This window comes from Ochlerotatus camptorhynchus, unplaced genomic scaffold (assembly GCF_037179485.1).
Source record: "Ochlerotatus camptorhynchus isolate MF236.1 unplaced genomic scaffold, CSIRO-AGI_Acam_v1.1 ptg000330l, whole genome shotgun sequence".
NCBI classification, from domain to species: domain Eukaryota; kingdom Metazoa; phylum Arthropoda; class Insecta; order Diptera; family Culicidae; genus Ochlerotatus; species Ochlerotatus camptorhynchus.
The window spans coordinates 14233961-14254017 of NW_027040818.1; the positions used below are offsets into that span (position 1 = coordinate 14233961).

Here is a 20057-nt window from a genome sequence, read left to right on the forward strand (position 1 = left end):
TGACCAAGTCACTAAAAAGTGACTCGCTACCAGCCCTGCTGTTAACCATAATTTTGTGATCATCCGATGGATTGTCCTCGGAAAGGTCATTCCGGAGGAGGTTTCCGTCTGGCCTCTAGTGGCCATAGAAGTGTTTGGGAAGAAACCCCTGCAATATGGGTATCAAAATTCATGAATTTACAGCAGGAGACTATGTCCCATGCCATTCTTTCGTCATCTGAATATCATGGGAAGCTTCCTATAAAGCACGCACACTAACCAACTCGGGGGCAACTTGACAGCTCCAGTATATTGCCAGTGTACCCCAGCAATTTGGTGCTGGTGGTTCTGTCAAACTCACAAATTTTAGAAGTGTTATCTGAAAAGAGCGAATGCGGAAATGATGTACAGTAAACAAAACTAAAGTTTAAAATTCATTTTATTGTTGCGCGCTCACTAAACCACACACGCGACGTTACACTCAAAAAAATCCACACGTCATCATCATGTGTCTCACACTTAATTGTGCACTTATTGTGAAACACATCCATTTCATGAGTGAATCTTATGCTGTGAACCATGCCTAAACACTATTGGTTCAAATTGTGACACACTTGGAGTCTATGAGCAGTACAGAATCATATGAAGCTTAAATATATGATTTGTAAACGACGTCTGACAGCGGTTTGCTAATATTTTCCACGGATTTTCACTAATACTTTCTCACAAAGCGCACTAACATTGGTGTATACGTATACGTGTACGCACACTAGTGCAATAAGCGTCAGCTATCTCAATGGCATGATAAGGTTTGTTTGCGAAAAGCTTGTAGACCCTTTTCTCGTGTTACTCTTCAAATGTGTTTTATTTTTCACCTTTAGCCCGCGCAACGGAATCCATCTTTGGCATAATCCTTTAAGACGTAAACAAATATTTCATGTAAAATTGAGTGTTCCCACTCTAGTAGCACCCTTGTCACAACCGGTTGAGGTAACTGCAATAGAGCTCATTTTAGTCACAATCAAGTTGCTGCAACTTTGCGTGACAGATGTGTGCTACTTGGGCAGACTGAAAAGTTCGTTACTCGACGAAAAGTACGTTTGATTGAGTTGAATTTCGCGTCTGTTATGACTGAATTCCCTGTCAAAATTGACGCTCGTATATGTCAGTTTCAGAGCACTTAAATTTTTTTTGCAGCGTGCAGGTAGTTCTACCAACAATCAATACGAAACTAACGATTTTAAATTGGCTCACTACTTGACTAGCCTATTGGTCCCAAGCAAACGATTAACGTATCCCATTCTAGTCGAAATTCTAGTACTACGCAATGTTTGTTTTGATTCGCTATGAAAGTTTGAAGTGAAAGACAACAAGTGCAGGGGTTCCTTCCCAAATACTTCTATGACCACTAGAGGCCCTACGAGAACCTACTCCGGAATGGCCGTCTCGAGGACAATCCATCGGATGATCACAAAAGTATGATAAAAAGTCTCCTGCTGTAAATTCATGAATTTTGATACCCATATTGCAGGGGTTTCTTCCCAAACACTTCTATGGCCACTAGAGGCTCTCCGGGGGCCTGCTTCGCAGGGTGGGAAGTGAATTTCCATTTTGAAATTCCTGGTTTTTTCTGGCTTTCCTGGTCAATGATTTGAAAATTTTCTTGTTTTAAAAACCTTGTATTTAAAAAACAATTTTTAATAAAAAAGATAAAGTGAATCAATACGGAATTTCACAAACCAAAATCAGGGTGTCGACTCAAAGTCGAAAATAAAATTCCCTGACTTTCCAGTCGGTTTTCAGAAAAATTCCAGTCCACAAAACTTCGTTATTTTAACCTAAGAAGCTACAACGTGATGTGCTTTATTATACCGTAGCGTAAATTAAGGTTAGTTTAAAATGAGCAGCAGGGTAAGCTTTCGAAAATATCAAGAATAGCATACTCATGGCACTTACAACAGAACTTGATACTAATACAATTTTTACAGACCATATGACCGACTACCTACGAAGGATGTGAATAGACCTAGGGCTTTAAATACATATTATAATATAATAATGAATAACTACTGCTCACAACTAGGCTCCCTATTCATTACTAAGTAAGGGGTACCACAAAAGATCAAATAATGGACGCAGCTCTCAATTTGTGTTCATAATTTCACAGCCAAATAAAAATCAACCCGTAGACGATCCTTTCTCTTTACATATAAATTATTGTAAAATAAATACAAAAAAAAAATAAAAGGCATTAGTCAGTTTTGTACTCTCTAGAACTCCATATGACAACCGCAGACATGGTAAAATAATTTAAGTTTATTTATCATTAACATTTTATTCTCTCAGTGAGTTCACATTACAACAAGAAATTGCAAGTTGAATATGTGTTAATTTTCGGATTACTTTTAAAAATGTTTATCATGAACACTTTTCTCCTGCAAACGACGATCCTTGTCTACATGGAAAGCGAATGCGATTTTTCGAACTCGCTGAATAATTTCATTCAAAATTTGTAAGTTTTCGAACCCGCTTGCATGAGTAACACCATCATAGATCTGACGTCGCACTACAACTGAAGGCCCAAACGCAATGTGGGCGGAAGCGGAACGGAAACGGTGTCACAAATGACATCAAGATGCCTAACCGCACTCGATTTGATTCTAAATGCCGGCGCACAATAGATACGTTTTCAGGTTTTTTGACAGTTAGCCCATGCATTATCTGTCAAAAAACCCGAAAACGTATCTATTGTGCGCCGGCCTTAACTAGTTTTCAATCCGACTAATAGGCTTACTCAGATCGGGTTTTTCCGCTTCCACTGCCGTTCCGCTGTCATTGCGCTTGGGCCTTGACTCTTCCCTCATGTTTTCAAAGATATTCTGCATTTACCGAAAAACCTCTCTCTGCATTGGCGTTGCCATGCGAAGCAGCAAATCATTTTCACAACCAACAATAGTTCTGAATACGCCGACCAATAACCTGTGCCAAAAAACGTCCAGTCGTTCCGTTTTTGCGATCATATTGATCAAATGTGCATTTACCTGTGCAATATTGTTATTATTATTTATTATTAGTCCATCTGACTTTAAAGTCTTAATAACACACTTAAAGCTAAAAGTAGTCATACATTAAAATTGCCCGACATTAAGCGATTACGAAATCTGGATGAAGTGATGCCAAAATTGAATTGGTCGGATACCACGTTGAATTCGTTCAATTCGTTCCAGTCTATCTCGGACAAGGAACGTCGCAGCAAACGTAAATCAGTCTTCTGGAAGTTGAGACGATAGACAATCGAAGTTTCATCAAAGTGAAGTTGAGATCTATTTGCGATAGAAATATCCAAAGCAGGATGGAAGTTGTCAAAACGATGACATCAGGCGCCTCAGTAACGGTACAGTCAAGAAGTGAATTTTCACTAACGAACACCAAGTCTAGGAAATGAGACTGAAAGTTGGGAACTAGATTTATCTGCCTCAATCCATGAAAACCAGTACCGTCCACAAGCAAGCGGCTGGCCGGAGTAGTAACAGATGCTTTTGGATCTGGATATGCAAATCCCTGACCTGAGTGCGACCAGATAAGCCCAGGTTGATTGAAATCACCGAGCATAAGAATCATGTCCGAATAATTAGCCCTAGAAGAAGCAAATTCTACAACATCCATATGAAGTTGCATTATGCTACAGTCGAGACGTCGTTCAGAATGTACACCGTTCAGATGGTTAATATTAATGAACCTTTCCATAACGCCTCTAACAAGGAATCAAAAATATCTCCAAATGACAAAATGACAAGCGATCAACGAACCGAATAATAACGCTATGTCAGAAGTGGAAAGCAATAATGATATAATCTTCTTCCTTCTTTTTCATGACAAGCAGCCCGTGCGACACAACTCACTCGGGGCGGTAGAAGGAAACGAGCAAATTGTTGGAAAGCTGCTTCACGAAGTAAAGCCGAACATGATACACGTGTGTTAATGGGAATTTTTTTGTTATGCCTTTTCTCGATTCATATCAAGCTATGTCCTCATCCGTGTACAATGTACATTGAAACAAAGCAGGCAAGCAATATATCATTATCCTTCTACCACTCGGATCGAGCTATGTTACAGAGCGAGTTTGTCATGGTAGTCGTAGCAACCGTTTTGTCTGTATCGTTGGTTGCTTTATGTGTTTGGATTCGCTGGCCTCTAACCATTTGAGACATTGCGTTGCACAAAAAAGGCACCATAAAAGGTCCATCTGAAATTCGCATTGAAATGGCTCAACTTCGACAGCAACTGATTTAAAGAAAGCTAGCTTAATACCACGTTCAGACTACAGAGTTATAACATGTTATAACGTTTGTCAAATATAGCAACACAGAAACCACCATCAAGATAGTGCTATAAAATGTTATAAATCTGTAGTCTGAACGTACTATTAGCCATCAGCAGCGAGACATTCAAACAGTTTTTAACATCTTGGTAGGAAGCTGACGTTGGTTCAATTTTGTCTTTCTGGACGCCTTGAATAAATTTTCGTATTTGCGGAGTAATTTTGATTGCCCTCTGAACAGCAGCACTATTTTCCAACCATCGGTGACCGCAAAACTTTAGCGGGAATATGGTAGATCTTGCTGGTACATCTTTGAAGATATTGTAGATACCACGCAAATATTTGACAACATCCCAACTAATCCTGCGAACACATATACAAAAAAAAATATACAGCCCACAGCTTCCCAGATCTATCAGCTTCTCGCCACCTTTTTGTACCTCTAGCTTCAATTCACATTGGGCCCATCCATGGACACTTGCAGCAACTTGTTCGAAGAAATACCGGCAAGGGCGTCCATAAACGCAGCGAGTAGATCTGATGCCCGGGATCTTCCCAAAAACTTTGACGTCATGCACTGATAAAATTTCAAAGATTGTTTATATGTGTCCCACACATGATTTTTTGCAATGTGATCAACATTATTTTTTTCCCTGATCTACATTAAAATTCCCTGACATTCCCTGACTTTCCAGATCATAAATAGAATTCCCTGACATTCCCTGACTTTCCAGGTTTTTCCAGGTAGTCGACACCCTGAAAATAGGTATTAAGGTTCTTGTGAATGCCCGTGAAATCTTTATCTGATTGTTTGCTGTAAAGAAGCTAGTAGGGAGCCGCGCTACTTCGTCGTATCATGGCGCCTATTTCCGTTCTATGTGCTAAAACTATAATAGCAAAGCGTTTTCACTCATGTTTTTGCAAAAACATCTTTGCTTACAAGATTAATTACGATTGACACTGATAAACAACGCTGGTTTAATAACTCTTATTATTAAAAAGACTGACTGCTGAAGTTCATAGAAACTCCCTAAAGTTCGTAGAACTTCCCTGAAGCGTTAAGGTCTTTCCTGAAGGGTTCATTGAAATTTGTATTGCCTGAATTTCATGGGACTTCCCCGAAGTTCGAAGGACTTTTTTTTAAATCTTAGGATTTCCCTGAAGTTCAGAGTTTTTTGAAATTCATAGGAATTTCTTAAATATCGTAGAAGTACCACGAAGTTCGTAGAAATTCTCAGAAGTTCGTAAGACTTCCAGAAAGTTCGAAGAATTTTCTCGAAGATCTGAGCACTTCCCTGAAGTTTGAAGGACTTAACTGAATATATGAGGACCCTTAATTTAGAAAAGCTTCGCTTAAGTTCATTAGGCTTTAATATATCGAAGGGTTTTCCAAAATTTAGTGGGTCTTTCCTTAATTTCTTGGAAATTCCCTGAAGTTTGGATAGCTCCCATGAATTTCGTAGGACTACCTGTAGTTCAATCGACTTCTCGGAAGTTCTAGGAACTTTTTTGAGCTTGGAGAACTATGTTAAGTTCAGAGGACTTCCCAAGAGTACTGAAGCTCGGAAAAAATCCATAAGTGTCATAGGATTATCCTTAAGTTTTAAGCAATGCCTAAATGTCGTAGAAGTTACATTAAATCTGTAGAAAATTCTGTAAAATTCGTAGTTATTCCCCTAAGATTAAAGGACTTCCCTGAAGTTTGTAAATCTTCTCTAAAATTTGTAGAACTTCTCTGAAGGTTCGGAGAGATTTCCTGGCCGTCGTAGGTCATCACAGTAGTTCACAGGATTTTCCTGAAACTTGCAAGACTTTCCCGAATTTTGTAGAACTTGCATGAAGTTCGAAGGCCTTATCTGAAGTTTTTGAAAATAGAACTTTTTATTGAACATGTTGAACAGGAACTTCAAAGTAGTTACGCGTCGGCCAGCTTAAGTCTGCTTCAATTAAGCACAAATCATACATGCAATTGATGCGAGACAAAAATTAAATTAAAAACAAATACAAAATATATTTACTAAATTCTCAGGGTAAATTTTGTTCATCAATGTTTAATTGTGTGAAAGATTTAGCTTGAACAAAATGGTCTGTTTTGACCTGATTATAAAAAGAAACTTTGACACACATAAAATGTAAAACCTTTTTATATCATACAAACAAGATAATTTTCTTGGTGAACTTATGAAATTCCTGGTTTTTCCCGGTTTTTCCTGGTGAAAATAAATTCCCGACTTTTTCCCGGTTTTCCTAGTTCACTTGCCACCCTGCTGCTTCGGAATGGCCGTTCCGAGGACAATCCATCAAATGGCCACAAAATTATGATAAACGGTATTCTGCTGCAAATTCATGAATTTTGATACCCGTATTGTAGGGAATTCTTCCCAATAACTTCTATGGGCACAAGAGGAATGGCCGTTCCGGGGAGAAACCTTAAACTGGTCCTCAAGTAAGTTAAAATTGTTTCTTGAAGGAGATTCTGATACTTTGATATAGATTCCTTCGAAATTCTAGCGAAAGTGGCAAGAAAATGCTTAGATCTGGAACATTATAAAGGAAATCCGGATTTCCGGGAAACAGACTAGTCCGGATGGACATTGCTGGCAATGTCGAGAAAGAGGAATAGTTTCTGAACCCTATGGTGCCAAAAGATTGAAAATCGATCAGAATTGGCCGCAGTAGCAAGTATTTCAATTTGTGCACGCAGAAAAATGGATTTTTGTTTCAGGGCCTAATGTATTTTGTTATTGATTCAAACATATTGAATCACTATTTCAACAAAACATATTTTTGAATCAACAAAATGGTTTTTATAATCAACAAACAGATTATTGGCTCTACAACCAGTTTGTTGATTCAAAAATATTTTTCTTTGAATTAACCGAATAATATATTTAAATCAATACTAAAAATATATTAGGCCCTGAGCCAAAAATATATGCATTTAAATTTAAAAATCATTTCTCTGCGTGTACCCGGATACCCTTGTCGAGCTCCTAAAGGTGTTTTTTTGTCGATCACATAGGGGTAAGAGGGGCATAGTGAGCATCCCGTGCACCAGCTAGAACTTCCGGTATTTTGGAACAAATTGTTTGGCGGTAGGATCAATATCATAATGATATTGAACCTACTACCAGTTGATTTGTTTCATGCAACTGGAGATCCAGAGCCAAACTGTGGGATGCTCACTATGCCCCTCCTCTCCCTAACGGTTAAATAAATACATTAGGCCCTGAAACAAAAATCCATTTTCCTGCGTGTGTTCACGCCTAATTTTGCTAAATGGCGTGTTCGCTTTTTTTTAAATCATAGCACGAAAACGGCTAATCTATTCGTCACCACGTCTGAGACAAAGGTGTAGGAAACTAGAGTGCATTTTCAGAAATAAAAAAATACAAATTTTCGTCAAAAAATTTAAAAAAATACAGATAAGGGGCTGTTCATAAACTACGTAGACAGTTTAGGAGGGGGTGATGATTATCTACGGACCATACAAATTTTAAATTTTTTGTATGGACAATTGTCTACGCAGGGGGAGGGGGGGTCAAGAATCCAAAAAAAAAATTGTCTACGTAGTTTATGAACAGACCCTAAAACCTTCAATAACAAAAAAAAACATTTTTGAGATTTTATGTTTATTGGAAAGCTTATCAAAACTGCTTACTTCTTTAAATCGAACACAATGGACACTTCAAAATTGACCTAAATCGTACAACATCCACTTTTAGTCAAATTTATTAACTTTATTTTACGCCTTGATACCCAGGAAAGTCGAGAAATTTTTCAACCCGAAAAATACCTAGACCGGACCGGGAATCAAACCCAGCCACGTCCAAGATGGTCTTACTTTGTAACTTAGCCTTTACCGATTGAGCTAAGAGAGGCCCAACAATGGTTCATGTCCTGGATACATGAAAAAAAAAATCTAGTCCAAAGAACTTTTCTCTGGATTTCAATTGTCTGAGCCTGAAATCATTATTTCACTTTCCTACATGATTGGTGTCATTGGTGTGGTCATTATATTTTATAATGCAGTTAGGGGCTGTCCATAAACTACGTAGACAGTTTAGGGGGGGATTGGCAATTATTCACGGTACATGCAAAATTATTATTTTAGTTAGGAAAATTGTCTACGCAGGGGGATGGGGGTCAAGAATCCGAAAAAAAAACTGTATACGTAGTTAATGAACAGCCCCTTATGAATAGGATTGAATTTAATAAAAATTCCCTGAGTTCCCAGGTGGTCAAAAATTGAATTCCCTGAGATTCCCTGATTTTTCAGGTAGTCCAGCCTGTTCAAAGATAACTATAAATCTGTAGGTAAATTTGAAAAAAAAAAGATTATAGATTACAAGTATTAATTCTATTTTATGCTGAAAATCATATTATTCATTTGGAAATAATTCCCCAACAGGATAGAATGAACTCCACCGACCAATCTGTATTATGTAGGATGCCTTTCTTGTTTAATGCTATGCAATATAAACCAGTTAGCTTATTTATAAACAAACTGTTATCGCTATCGGCGTATTCAAAAGGCAAAAGTATCAATTGTGAGAGCGCGGACTGCACTGTAGACACATCACATGATTGTCCATTCCAGAGCGTCAATGCTCAGTTCTTTTCTGATCGTCAGCCGAAACAGTTCTCTTTTACTTTACCGAGCACTTTCTTCGTCTGTAATAGGATTTATAGTCCATTCTTGTGTTGATGTGATTGTGAGTGGCACAAAAGAAAGCCACATAATGGAAAAATTCAAATCGAAAGGATGCTATGCACTACTAATGACCTTCGCCTTGATAGCAGTCGGCAGTGCCTCGTTCATCAATCCCTATGAGCAATTCATGAAACGTGGAATGTACTCAGCTGAACCGCGCTTCAAAGGAAATAATGGCGATCCTTTGTTGATCACGCCTTATCTGGAAGCTGGGAAGATCAAGGAAGCCCAAACGGCAGCTCGAGTTAACCACAGCCGAATCGTAGGTTTCGAAAGCTACACAGGATTCTTCACCGTCGATAAACGATACAATTCCAACCTGTTCTTCTGGTATTTCCCAGCGAAGAACAACTCAGCCAACGCACCCGTGCTTCTCTGGCTGCAAGGAGGACCTGGGGCATCGTCTTTGTTCGGTCTGTTCGAGGAGAATGGTCCCTTCTTCATATCAAAGAATCTGAAAGCCGTTCCACGACAGTACTCCTGGCACGTCAATCACAATTTGATCTACATTGATAACCCCGTCGGGACAGGGTTCAGTTTCACAGATAGCGACGATGGGTATGCGCGCAACCAAACTCAAGTGGGCGAGAATTTGTACGAGGCGTTGATCCAGTTCTTCCAGCTGTTTCCGGAGCTGCAGAAGAATCCATTCTACGCGAGTGGCGAATCGTACGCAGGGAAGTATGTTCCGGCCATTGGTCACACCATTCACAAGAAGAATCCCAGTGCGAAGATCAAGATAAACCTGCAGGGAATGGCCATCGGTAATGGGTACAGCGATCCGCTGAATCAACTCGACTACGGAGACTACTTGTATCAGCTGGGATTGATCGATATCAATGCGAAGGAGAAGTTCGATGAAGATGAGGCGGCTGCGGCGGAGTGTGTCAAGAAGAACGATTATCAGTGCGCTTTCAAGATTATGGACGAGTTGTTGAATGGGGACGATGTAGGTGCTTCGTACTTCAAGAATATCTCCGGGTTCAACACGTACTACAACTACCTACACACGGCGGAAGACCCAACGGATCAGTACTATCTGATAGGATTCCTGCAACTTCCGGAAACTAGACGGGCGATCCATGTGGGAGATTTGCCGTTCCATGACTTGGACAGCGAGAACAAGGTGGGAAAGTACTTGCAGCATGACATCCTGGACTCGGTGGCCCCGTGGATTGTAGAGCTCCTCTCCCACTACCGGATGATGATCTACAACGGCCAGTTGGATATCATTTGTGCCTATCCGATGATGGTGAACTATTTGAAAAATCTGACCTTCGATGGAGCAGATCAGTACAGAACTGCCAAACGGTACATGTTCAGCGTGGACGGTGAGATTGCTGGGTACTACAAGTTGGTTAACAATCTGTTGGAGGTGCTTATCCGAGACGCTGGCCACATGGTTCCCCGGGATCAACCCAAGTGGGCGTACGTTATGATTAATACGTTTACGACTGCCACGAATTTTATGCTAGATGATTGAAAAATATAAAACGTGACTATAATTTCTATATAGAGAATCAATTTTGAGAAATAATGTTCTTTGAAAAAACCTACCCGACTTATAGTCGCTATATTCATGGCGGATAGAATTTTGATCTATCGAAAAGCGAAACCAATTCAATATGTTGTAGACCAACAATTGAAACGGCCCTATCAACTTGTATAAACAAAACGTTGATTATTCTAGTATTACCGGCATAATCGAATGGGTGAATCCTTCCCCAACCCACAGATAGTGTTAGTTTGCGTAAGCGAGCCTTGAATCACGAGAAAACGGTTTCCGAAGTTTTGTACGCAATAGCTGATGTGCTCTTTTCTGTTGTTGGTCGTGATTTGCTCGATTGGTTCCGCAATTTGACAGCTCAATTGGTTCCCGAGATTCTATCCGCCAGACTATGAATATAGCGACTATAACCCGACCCGTTTTCGAGATTGTTATTAGTGGTATTAATTTCGTGTTTGTTTGCAGAAGCAATTACGCCCAAATATGGTATATGAAGATGAAGATTTCCTGCAAAAAGGTGGAGAGCGATGCGAGAAGATGGATTTAGATGCAAGAGATGAAAAAAGTGTTTTCGTAGATTGATTCGCTAGCGTGAGATTTTTCGACCATCTAAAATTGAGATTTAAATGTGTCACACCCCATGCGCCCCTTGTTTCGATAACATAATACATACAAACTTTTCTAACTGTTAACTGAGTTGCTTAGGGGTATTGAGTTAAATACATATTTGTAATCTGCATTAAAAATAGAACCAAACTCCAAAATTTCATCAATTTTGGTGCACTGAAATTATTAAAAAGAAAAACCATCTTAGCGCCCCTCGGTGAGTCTTTGCATGGGAGCGAGCTGTAAACTAATAAATGTAGTCGAAAATGAAAAATTTAAGGCATGATTTAAATATCGAGATGAATGTCTATCGGATCGTTAACAGGGTGTCGACTCAATGAAGAAAACCAAATTCTCTGATATTCCCTGATTTTCCAGTAATTTTCAAACAAATTCCAGTTGTAGTGATTACATGGATTTGTCAACACGATCTCATCAGCTATTACTTTCCTCATATATGTATTACCCAACAAAAAGTTCTAGCGCAGACCAGCTTATACAGGCACAAATTAGATGCATAACGTCATTTTTCGGTTGTGTCAGCTATTCTGCAGCCAAAATTGTTAGTTGGGTAGTGCTTTCTGGACATTTTTTTCATTTAATACCACATGGAACTCTAACTCACGAAGAGTGGTCCAGTACAATCTCAATTGAATAAAGCGTTCGATACATTTTATAGAATGCAAATAAGACAGAAATCGCGTGTTGCCAAAACCGAGAAGGCATCACATTTTTTTAAATTCACAAATTGTAATCACGGTAAGTGACAGGTAGGTACTCAGTTCAATTGATGATTGATAGCGAAGGAAACTGCAACCTTCTCGATATCAATCTACAAACAAGTCTTGCTTAATCGCTTAAAAATATCAACAAGTTTGCTCGATTTACTCCATAATATGAGAAGAGATCCTTGGCATGGCGATTTTCTCACCTTTAAAAGCAGTGTTGAAAATATTCACTAAAACTCACTATGACTCGCGAACTTTTACCTTGTTGAACTTCCCGAAATATCGTGAACTTTTTCAACCCGACTTAAAAAGTTCTTTTATGACTGTTTCTGTACACACCGATAGGGGCAGAAATTCAACCAGTTCTCCTACATCTTACATATTAAACACTTGTCTTTAATCCTTTGAGCACAATTTGAGACCCAGCTTCGCAAGAAAATTATTCCAGTTAGTACGCTTAACCAAACGCTAATTTGCGGCCAGATTCCTATGGTGGAAAATCGTAAAAACAGCGCCTTCACCATTCACTGAGAAACTAATTTTCCGAGCTAATCAGATTTACAATGAAGACCTAGAATACACAATAAAGCCACTCTATGCTGTCGAGGCAATGCTTGTCTACGTTTCTTTGAATCATATTTCAATCATAAAAGTGCTACTTCAAGCATCAAAGACAAAAATCCACCCAAGGAAGAACATTATTCTAAATTTTCATTTAATTTATTCTCTGAGCTAATCAGGTTGTTAGGAACGCAATAAGGAACAGGAACTACATGTGCTCAGAAAAAAAACATCCTCTTCACTTAGCTCTTTACTCAAAAGCGCTCCAATGTGCCCAAAGGATCTAAGTCAGACGCAATTAGATGTAACATCTACTAAGAGACCAACACATACCAATTTGGAGGTTAAATTTTGCAACAACTAATAATGTCTATTGTCTACGGAAATGGGTTTTTATCAGGATCTCAGTTCAACTCAGGAATGTGTCAACACCCAACTGAATTTATATTACACTCAAAAAAATGACACGTTCCATTCATGTGTTTTGGAATATGAAGACCGTTCATTACTTGTCACCATAGAATCATGTGCTTTTCACACGGATGTCATGAGATTTACATACACAAATAATATGTTTTTGTTGCTTATGAAATCAATACTACCACACATTGATTTCATGTGTTAACTTATCGAAATCAAAGAGATCCCCATATAATTATGCGCTACTGTTTCCTACTAGTGTATTTAACGTGTATGACACATGAATTGCAATGGATCTCACTATAAGGATGAGAAGAGTACCTAAAGTGTCAAAACAAACATGGAAGGCAACAGCTAGCAGAGAAGACTTGTTAGTGGAGTTAGGTTTTCATAACAAAATCCTCGAAATTATTAACCGTGAGTATGTGAGTATTCTTTGTAGGAAATTATATGTTTAAATAAAGGGATCACACTTAGAAATAACTAATTTTACACGTGACGGAATCCGTCTTTGACACAAAAGTAGAGACGTAAACAAACATGTCATGTAATGTTTAGTGCTCCGAGACTGAAAAGTTTGTTGCTCGACGAAAAGTAAGTTTGATTGAGCTATATTTCAAGTCTGCTATGGCTCAAATTTATGTCAAAATTGACGCTCGTATGTCACTCTCAGAGCACCTAAATTTATATGATTTTAATTCTAGAACGAAAATGAATTCTTTTGGACATCCGATTCTACTACTACGTATACAGAAAAAAAAGTACAACTTTATTCACGAAGACAGCGATATTTGATTTGATAGGTTAAGCTATCTACTACGATTAATCTACTGTACACACAATATGAAAATATAAATCAATATATCTAAAATGAAATATATCGTGTTTATCATTTTTACATACCCGTTCAATAATTATCTTTTAAGAGGACCGTAGTAATGTATTAAGTTTCAAAGGTATCGGATAACATTTTTATGTTTGTATATACGGTACTATTGGAATGCAGTATGCATGACTACGATTTGCTTAAATTAAATTCCGTTATCTTTTTCACAGCAACAAATCAAATCTAAAACCAATAGTTATACTATAAGATTGCTACAAGGTATTTCATGAAATTCATGTGCATCACGCTTAAATTTAGCATGTCTGGTACAACATATTTATATGCAAAACATTTCATGATTAGAAATCAAGCACATGACGTTGACATTTAAATCATGTGTGCTGTAAGTGAATGAAGCATGGGTAAGGTGTGACTGATTTCATAAGTTATACATTTGAAATTAATGTGTTTGCCACATTGCGCCAATTCAAATGTGAAACACATGAACGGCACGTGTAGATTTTTTTAAGTGTAGGCTCAAAATCATCAAAATACCCTTTTATTTGAGTAATTCTTGCTCAACTTGCAAAAATGCAACATCAAGCATTGAACAACCACAAATTCGCAAATCTATTTAATGTTTAAAACTACAAACTTCAACTACACCGAGTAATCAAGTTGTTTGAAACTAGCAAAGTTTGTGATTAAGAAATATTTCCCTGAATTTGAATTAAATTCCCTGATTTTCCAGGTCTCAAAATGAATTCCCTGATATTCTCTGATTTTACAGGTAATCGACACCCTGGTTAAATATATCGTTGTGCTCGGAAAACGAAGCTCTTTCATATGATGTATAAAAACCGGTATGTTTGTCGAAATTAAATAACCCCATTGAGGGTTTTTATTCAATCTTGAAAAAAGAAGGGGGAGTGATTTAGCGTCACGTTATTTCGGTTTTTTTTTTATCCCAATTAAAGACACTCTATTCAGGATTGAGCCTTACTAGCGAGTTTAAAATTAGCCGAGCGTAGTATTTTTCAGGAGTAGAATTCCTACTCACAAATCATTCCACCGAGCCTCATAGCATGTGAGTGAAGGGGGATTAAACCTAAAGCAAACCCCACACGGTAAGAAATATTGTCAATACTTACAAGTATTGACAATAATATTGATGATGTGAATTCAGAAATATTGTCAATCTCGATGTATTGACGTCAATATAGAATGTATTGACAATACGATTATTGTCAATAAAAGCAACCGTGTAGAGTCCACTTAAGAGGAAGAGGTGACAATTGGCTTCTTCCTCTTTTATTTCTATCTCTATTTCTATCTTACGTACATGAAATCGGCCAATCAGGAGCTGGTTCACGTTTGACAGAAAAGTGGTTCATTTTCATGTTTTCTTTCACACGTTCTTACTCTCACCCTGGGTAACCTCTGAGCTTCTTGCCTCGAACAAAAAAGTCATCCGGAGCCTCATATCATCGTCTCGCTCGAGTTTGCTCTCCCTATCTCTCGGGGGGTGATTGTTTACTTCTTCTATATTCCTGCCACCACTCACTTGAGGTGAGGGCTGTCTAAACCCGCAAGAGTATTTTGAAACCTCCAGTGAGTTTGAGTTGTTTCATCAGGCCTGCAATGAGTTTTCGTTATGCCAATATATGAATAAATATCGATGAACATTTCAACAAGTCCTATCTCCTTTAATCGCCACATAGTTTGGTAAAAGAAGTTCTTATCTAGCGTCCTCAACGTTAAATACAACAGGAAAAGTTTTTGCAACTGAGTTATTAACAAAAGAGAATGTTGATGAAGAGAATCGATCAATGCAGATAGGACATTTGCAATGTTTATCTACAAATATTAAATTTGAGCGGTGATGGAGCAGATAGGTATGTAGCCAGGAACAAATTTAACTAAAATTAATTATTTTTTTAGACATCAATGTATTCATAAATACGCCTTTTTAATAGAAACTAATCGATCGATTCAACCTCTGGTGGTGAATATAAGAACGTCAAAAAGAGTGCTGTGAGCAGAAATTTTTGCCGTGAGACATTGGAAGCGGAACACATTTTTCACTTTTCCTGATAAATTGATTCATCTGAGGTGCTCGAGAACTTTATCTATAGTTGAAAAATTTAATTCTGATCATTTTTGCAAGGATTCTGCTAGTGTTCAGGAATATTTTTATTGAGAAAAATGCAAAATTCCAATAGTGCCTTAGTGGTTATGATCTTTCGGATTTCTTGTGTGTGAATAGTTTAGGTGCAAATCGGTTCAGATGTGTGGAAAATCGTAAAATAAGACAACCGATGGAAACAGGCAAAATGTTCAATGAAAAATGCTTTAATTTGCGTTGTGAAAAATCCTTTTTCTGATGTAAACAAACGGTTTGGTTGACGTTTCCTCTCGAACTCGCGTGGTGTCCTCTACGTTGGTGGTGCATTAAAAAGGCGTATTGAAATATTTATTAAATAGTTTGAAAATTCTGAAACCGTTCGCCGAATTGATTGAGATGTTGTTGGGTTAATCTACTCAATGAAACGGACTGTGGTATTAGACTTCATATTCGGCTCTTTGATTAAAAATGGTTGCTAATATAAAATTCGACCCACATTTTACCCTATATAAATCGAAATGTAAATACAAAAAAACTCTCGTTCGTTATAATTTTATTTGTTATAAAATTCTATCCCGTATCAGTAACATCTTACACGTTCTTCTGATGCGTGAACGAACTGATCATATCGAAGGCCCACTTCGGTTGATCTCTCGGCACCATATGGCCAGCGTTTCGAATCAACACCTCCTGCAGACGGCCAGCCTTCTTCTTGTAACCGGCGATCTCCCCGTCGACCCGGTAGATTTCTCTGTTGGCCTGTTTGTACTCGTTATCCCCGTCGAAGGGCATCTTCATCAGGAAGTCGACCGTCATCGGATAGGCGCAGATGATGTCCAGCTGACCGTTGTAGAACAGTACCCGATAGTGCGACAGCAGTTCGCTAACCCAAGGGACTACCGTATCCAGCTGGTCATTGGATAGTTTTTCCGCTACCTTGTTGTTTTCCTCGATATTGTGGAACGGTAGCTCACCGACGTGGATTCCCTTGCGCACCTCCGGGTGGCTGAGAAAGTCAATCAGCGTGCTATCTTTATCTTCGTCGCCTTTGATGAAGTTGTAGTAGGAATCGAATCCGGTTACCTTCTTGAAGAACGATTCCTGGCCGTCGATACCGTCAAACAGACCCTGAATCAGTCGGTTGGCGCATGGCATGTCCTTACGTTCAGCACAGGCGATGGCGGCAGCCGTGTCCTTGTCGAATTTCTGCCTGGCGTTCAAATCGATCAGACCCAGCTCGTAGAGGTACTCTCCGTAGTTGAGCTGGTTCAACGGATCGGTATAACCATCACCAATAGCCAATCCCTGAAGGTTGATCTTGGGTTGGTTTTGGGAATTGTGAATAGCATGGCCGAAGGCAGGGACGAATTTTCCACCATATGATTCACCAGCAAGGTAGAAGGGATGTTTGAGAAGGTTCGGGAACATGATGAAGAACTGATGGATGAATTTCAACAGGTTTTCACCGACATGTTCTTCGTTGGTGGAGTAACCTTCATCGTTATCGGTGAAGCTGAATCCAGTTCCGACTGGGTTGTCGATATAGATCATGTGATGGTTTTGGTGCCAGGAGAATTCCCGATGCTTGACCGACATGTTCTTGTGGATGTGGAACGGTCCATTCTCTTCGAACAATCCAAAGAGGGACGAAGCGCCTGGGCCACCTTGCAACCAAACTAGGAGGGGTGCCTGTTCACGGTTGTTCTTGGCCGCGACGTACCAGAAGAACAGATTTGAGTTGTGTTTGGCATCGACGGTGATGAAACCGGAATAACTCTCGACCGATCCCAGCATGGGATGGTTAACACGGGCCTTGTTGCGAGCTTCCTCGATCTTTCCGTCCTGCAACAGTTTGGTCAGGAACAATGGTTCTCCACTTTCACCTGGTCGACGCGGAGAAGCCGATCCCTTCATAAGTTTCACGTATGGATTCCAGAGTGCATTGCTACCTGCATAGCAGGCAAACAGCACTAGAGCTAACAGCTGTAATTTCACCATAACGACGACGACGGTCACAAAAGCCAACTGGCATGACAACGATTTTTGTGTAAGCTTAAATAGAGGTTTGATTCAACTTTGTAAATAGAAATCGCTGATCTTGATTTGATAACCAACTCTGCACCAACATCACTGAACTCACCAAGTCAATGAACACTGTAGGAAAAACAAATGTAGGTGCCAACTGATAACGGATTTTGATTTTGCTTTTCCTTTCCAGGCGTTGTCTTCACCAGTGGCCTGATAGCGGTAGCGGGATGTGCCCTATTTGGCATATATTGCATACTCAGCATTATGCAGATAGCGATGATCTCGTCGCGGGATCGGATCTGCATGAAGTACAGCGTTCTCATCACATTGAAGCTATTGGTGGTGGGGCTGGCAACATTCCTTTCGCTGGCGGCAGCCGGCCTGTTTGCCCTACAGACTGACGACGATCGAACGGGGTATCGCATCACACGGGGGATCTCGTTCTACCTGCAGATTGTAACGGTGGCCCTATCGTTGGCTCTGATGGTCCTGTCGGTATACGATAAAATACTGACGAAGCGGCCGGATGGTGATCCCACGATGATGGGCAACGTCAACGGTAACGCAACTACCTACAACAATCCGGGCTTCCGGGAGACCAATGGTATGTACTACGATGGGTAATTAAAAGACAGCTCTCATCACGTTCCCTTTTTCTCGTAGGCATCGCCGTGACTAACTCCAGCGGTCGGCCATACTCCAGCATCAACGGAAGCGTCCAATCCGTCACCACGACCATGACCACAATGTCCAATGGGTCGACAATAGGTTCCGGTTCGGTCACCCGAACACCGCTCCGATCCAGTCTTAAGAAACCCCGACCGCAAAATGCAGACGGATTTGGTATCCGAAATCCGGGCTACGCCGAAAATGGTACCGTCAAGAAGGTACGAATTCAAACGGGCAGTACTGACGTTTAGGGAGATCACATAGTTTTGGAACCAACATTTACGTGTCCGTCCACTTTCTTAAGGAAACAAAAATCTCGACAAGATGATCTTTATTTACTTAAGCCTTACGCAAGCAAATCAATAGATCTGATTTAAGTGTTATTTAGTCGTAGACTATATTTTTTTGTTAAAGCTGTCACTTGAAAAGTACTGATTGTAAATAGCACAACAAAATTAAGAGAAAAATACGTACTACTAGAATGAAGCAACAAAAAAGGAGCGCGCAAAATATAAGGAAATAAGACCTTTGCTATTCGTAGGGAATTATTAGTGAGATTTGCCAATTTATTATTTATGATGTGAAAAAGGCGAGGAGAAAATTAACGGGAAAGTCCAAGTGCACTTCATTGTTGCCTTAGCACGTAACAGCAATAAAGCAAGAAGATAGTATTGTATGAATTATATCATATAAATATGTATGTTTATCTGAAGATAATCGATGAATGCAGAATCTATTTAACCTCTCTACCAGTTGAGGCACGATTTCTTGGAAAATCCCCTTTTAAGATATTTTTTTTTATCAATGAAGACTATTGACTTCCATTTGTTTACATTTTATATAATTATGTACGTACAAATATACCACACGGACACACACACACAACTACAATCAGCATTCTTAACCATTACCTTTTATTAGTGTAATACTTTAAGCCCGATAGTCTTCCGTTGGAATCTGAGTAATGGTAGATATTTTAAGTATAGAAATCATCAGTTATGTAATGCTAGAACGAGAAAAGTACCCCTTTATGTAGAACTTCCTGAAACCATCAGGTAGTGTGTACCTATGTGAATCAATCCGTCCATTATGAATGTTACGAAGTCCAGATCGAATTTTGTTTAAGATATGAGTTTTAATAAGCAACAAACAAGTTATAGAAAAGTGTACTGTGATTCATTTAAAATGAATTGTGAACCAGGATGACATGAATGTGGAGAACAATAAAATGTTGTTACTAACAATTGACTGGTTTGCGGTTTGAAATTAAAAGTTTTGATGATGATCACAGCCTGTATTCTGAAGAATTAATGTGTACTTTGTTTTTTTTTTCTTATGATCTCACTAACTGAAATATCTTGAGCTGCCCCAGTACTGCACAGGGCTTACGTGAAACATCTTTTATTTTCCTTTGTTGAGGCTCCACCTCTCCATCAGCCCCAAAAAACCCTTCGGAAAAAGTATAGACGACTGTCACACGACGAAGATCCAATCGAATTGTCAACATCCGTTCCTATCGAACAAAGCTGGAGCGAACAGACTTCTCTAGTGACATTCGGGCGAATGTTATAGA

The 20057-nt window shown here is 39.2% G+C and overlaps 3 protein-coding genes across 3 annotated transcripts in view; 2 read left to right on the forward strand and 1 right to left on the reverse strand.

Moving 5' to 3' along the window:
• LOC135708453 (uncharacterized) overlaps window positions 1-19732 on the forward strand; it is a 39455-nt gene extending 19723 nt beyond the window's left edge. The window contains exons 4-5 of the mRNA XM_065230571.1: window positions 18006-18419; window positions 18479-19732. Coding sequence (XP_065086643.1) covers window positions 18006-18419; window positions 18479-18735 — 671 coding nt within the window. The 3' untranslated portion in view covers window positions 18736-19732. The remainder of the gene's footprint in view (window positions 1-18005; window positions 18420-18478) is intronic.
• Window positions 8956-10508, forward strand: LOC135708406 (vitellogenic carboxypeptidase-like). The gene has a single exon (XM_065230505.1). The coding sequence runs from the start codon at window positions 9043-9045 to the stop codon at window positions 10495-10497; it is 1455 nt and encodes a 484-aa protein (XP_065086577.1). The 5' UTR covers window positions 8956-9042; the 3' UTR covers window positions 10498-10508.
• Window positions 16368-17909, reverse strand: LOC135708644 (vitellogenic carboxypeptidase). Its single transcript, XM_065230748.1, has one exon. It carries the CDS (start codon window positions 17783-17785, stop codon window positions 16379-16381), a length of 1407 nt encoding a protein of 468 aa, XP_065086820.1. The 5' UTR covers window positions 17786-17909; the 3' UTR covers window positions 16368-16378.
• Window positions 19733-20057: the final 325 nt, after the last annotated feature.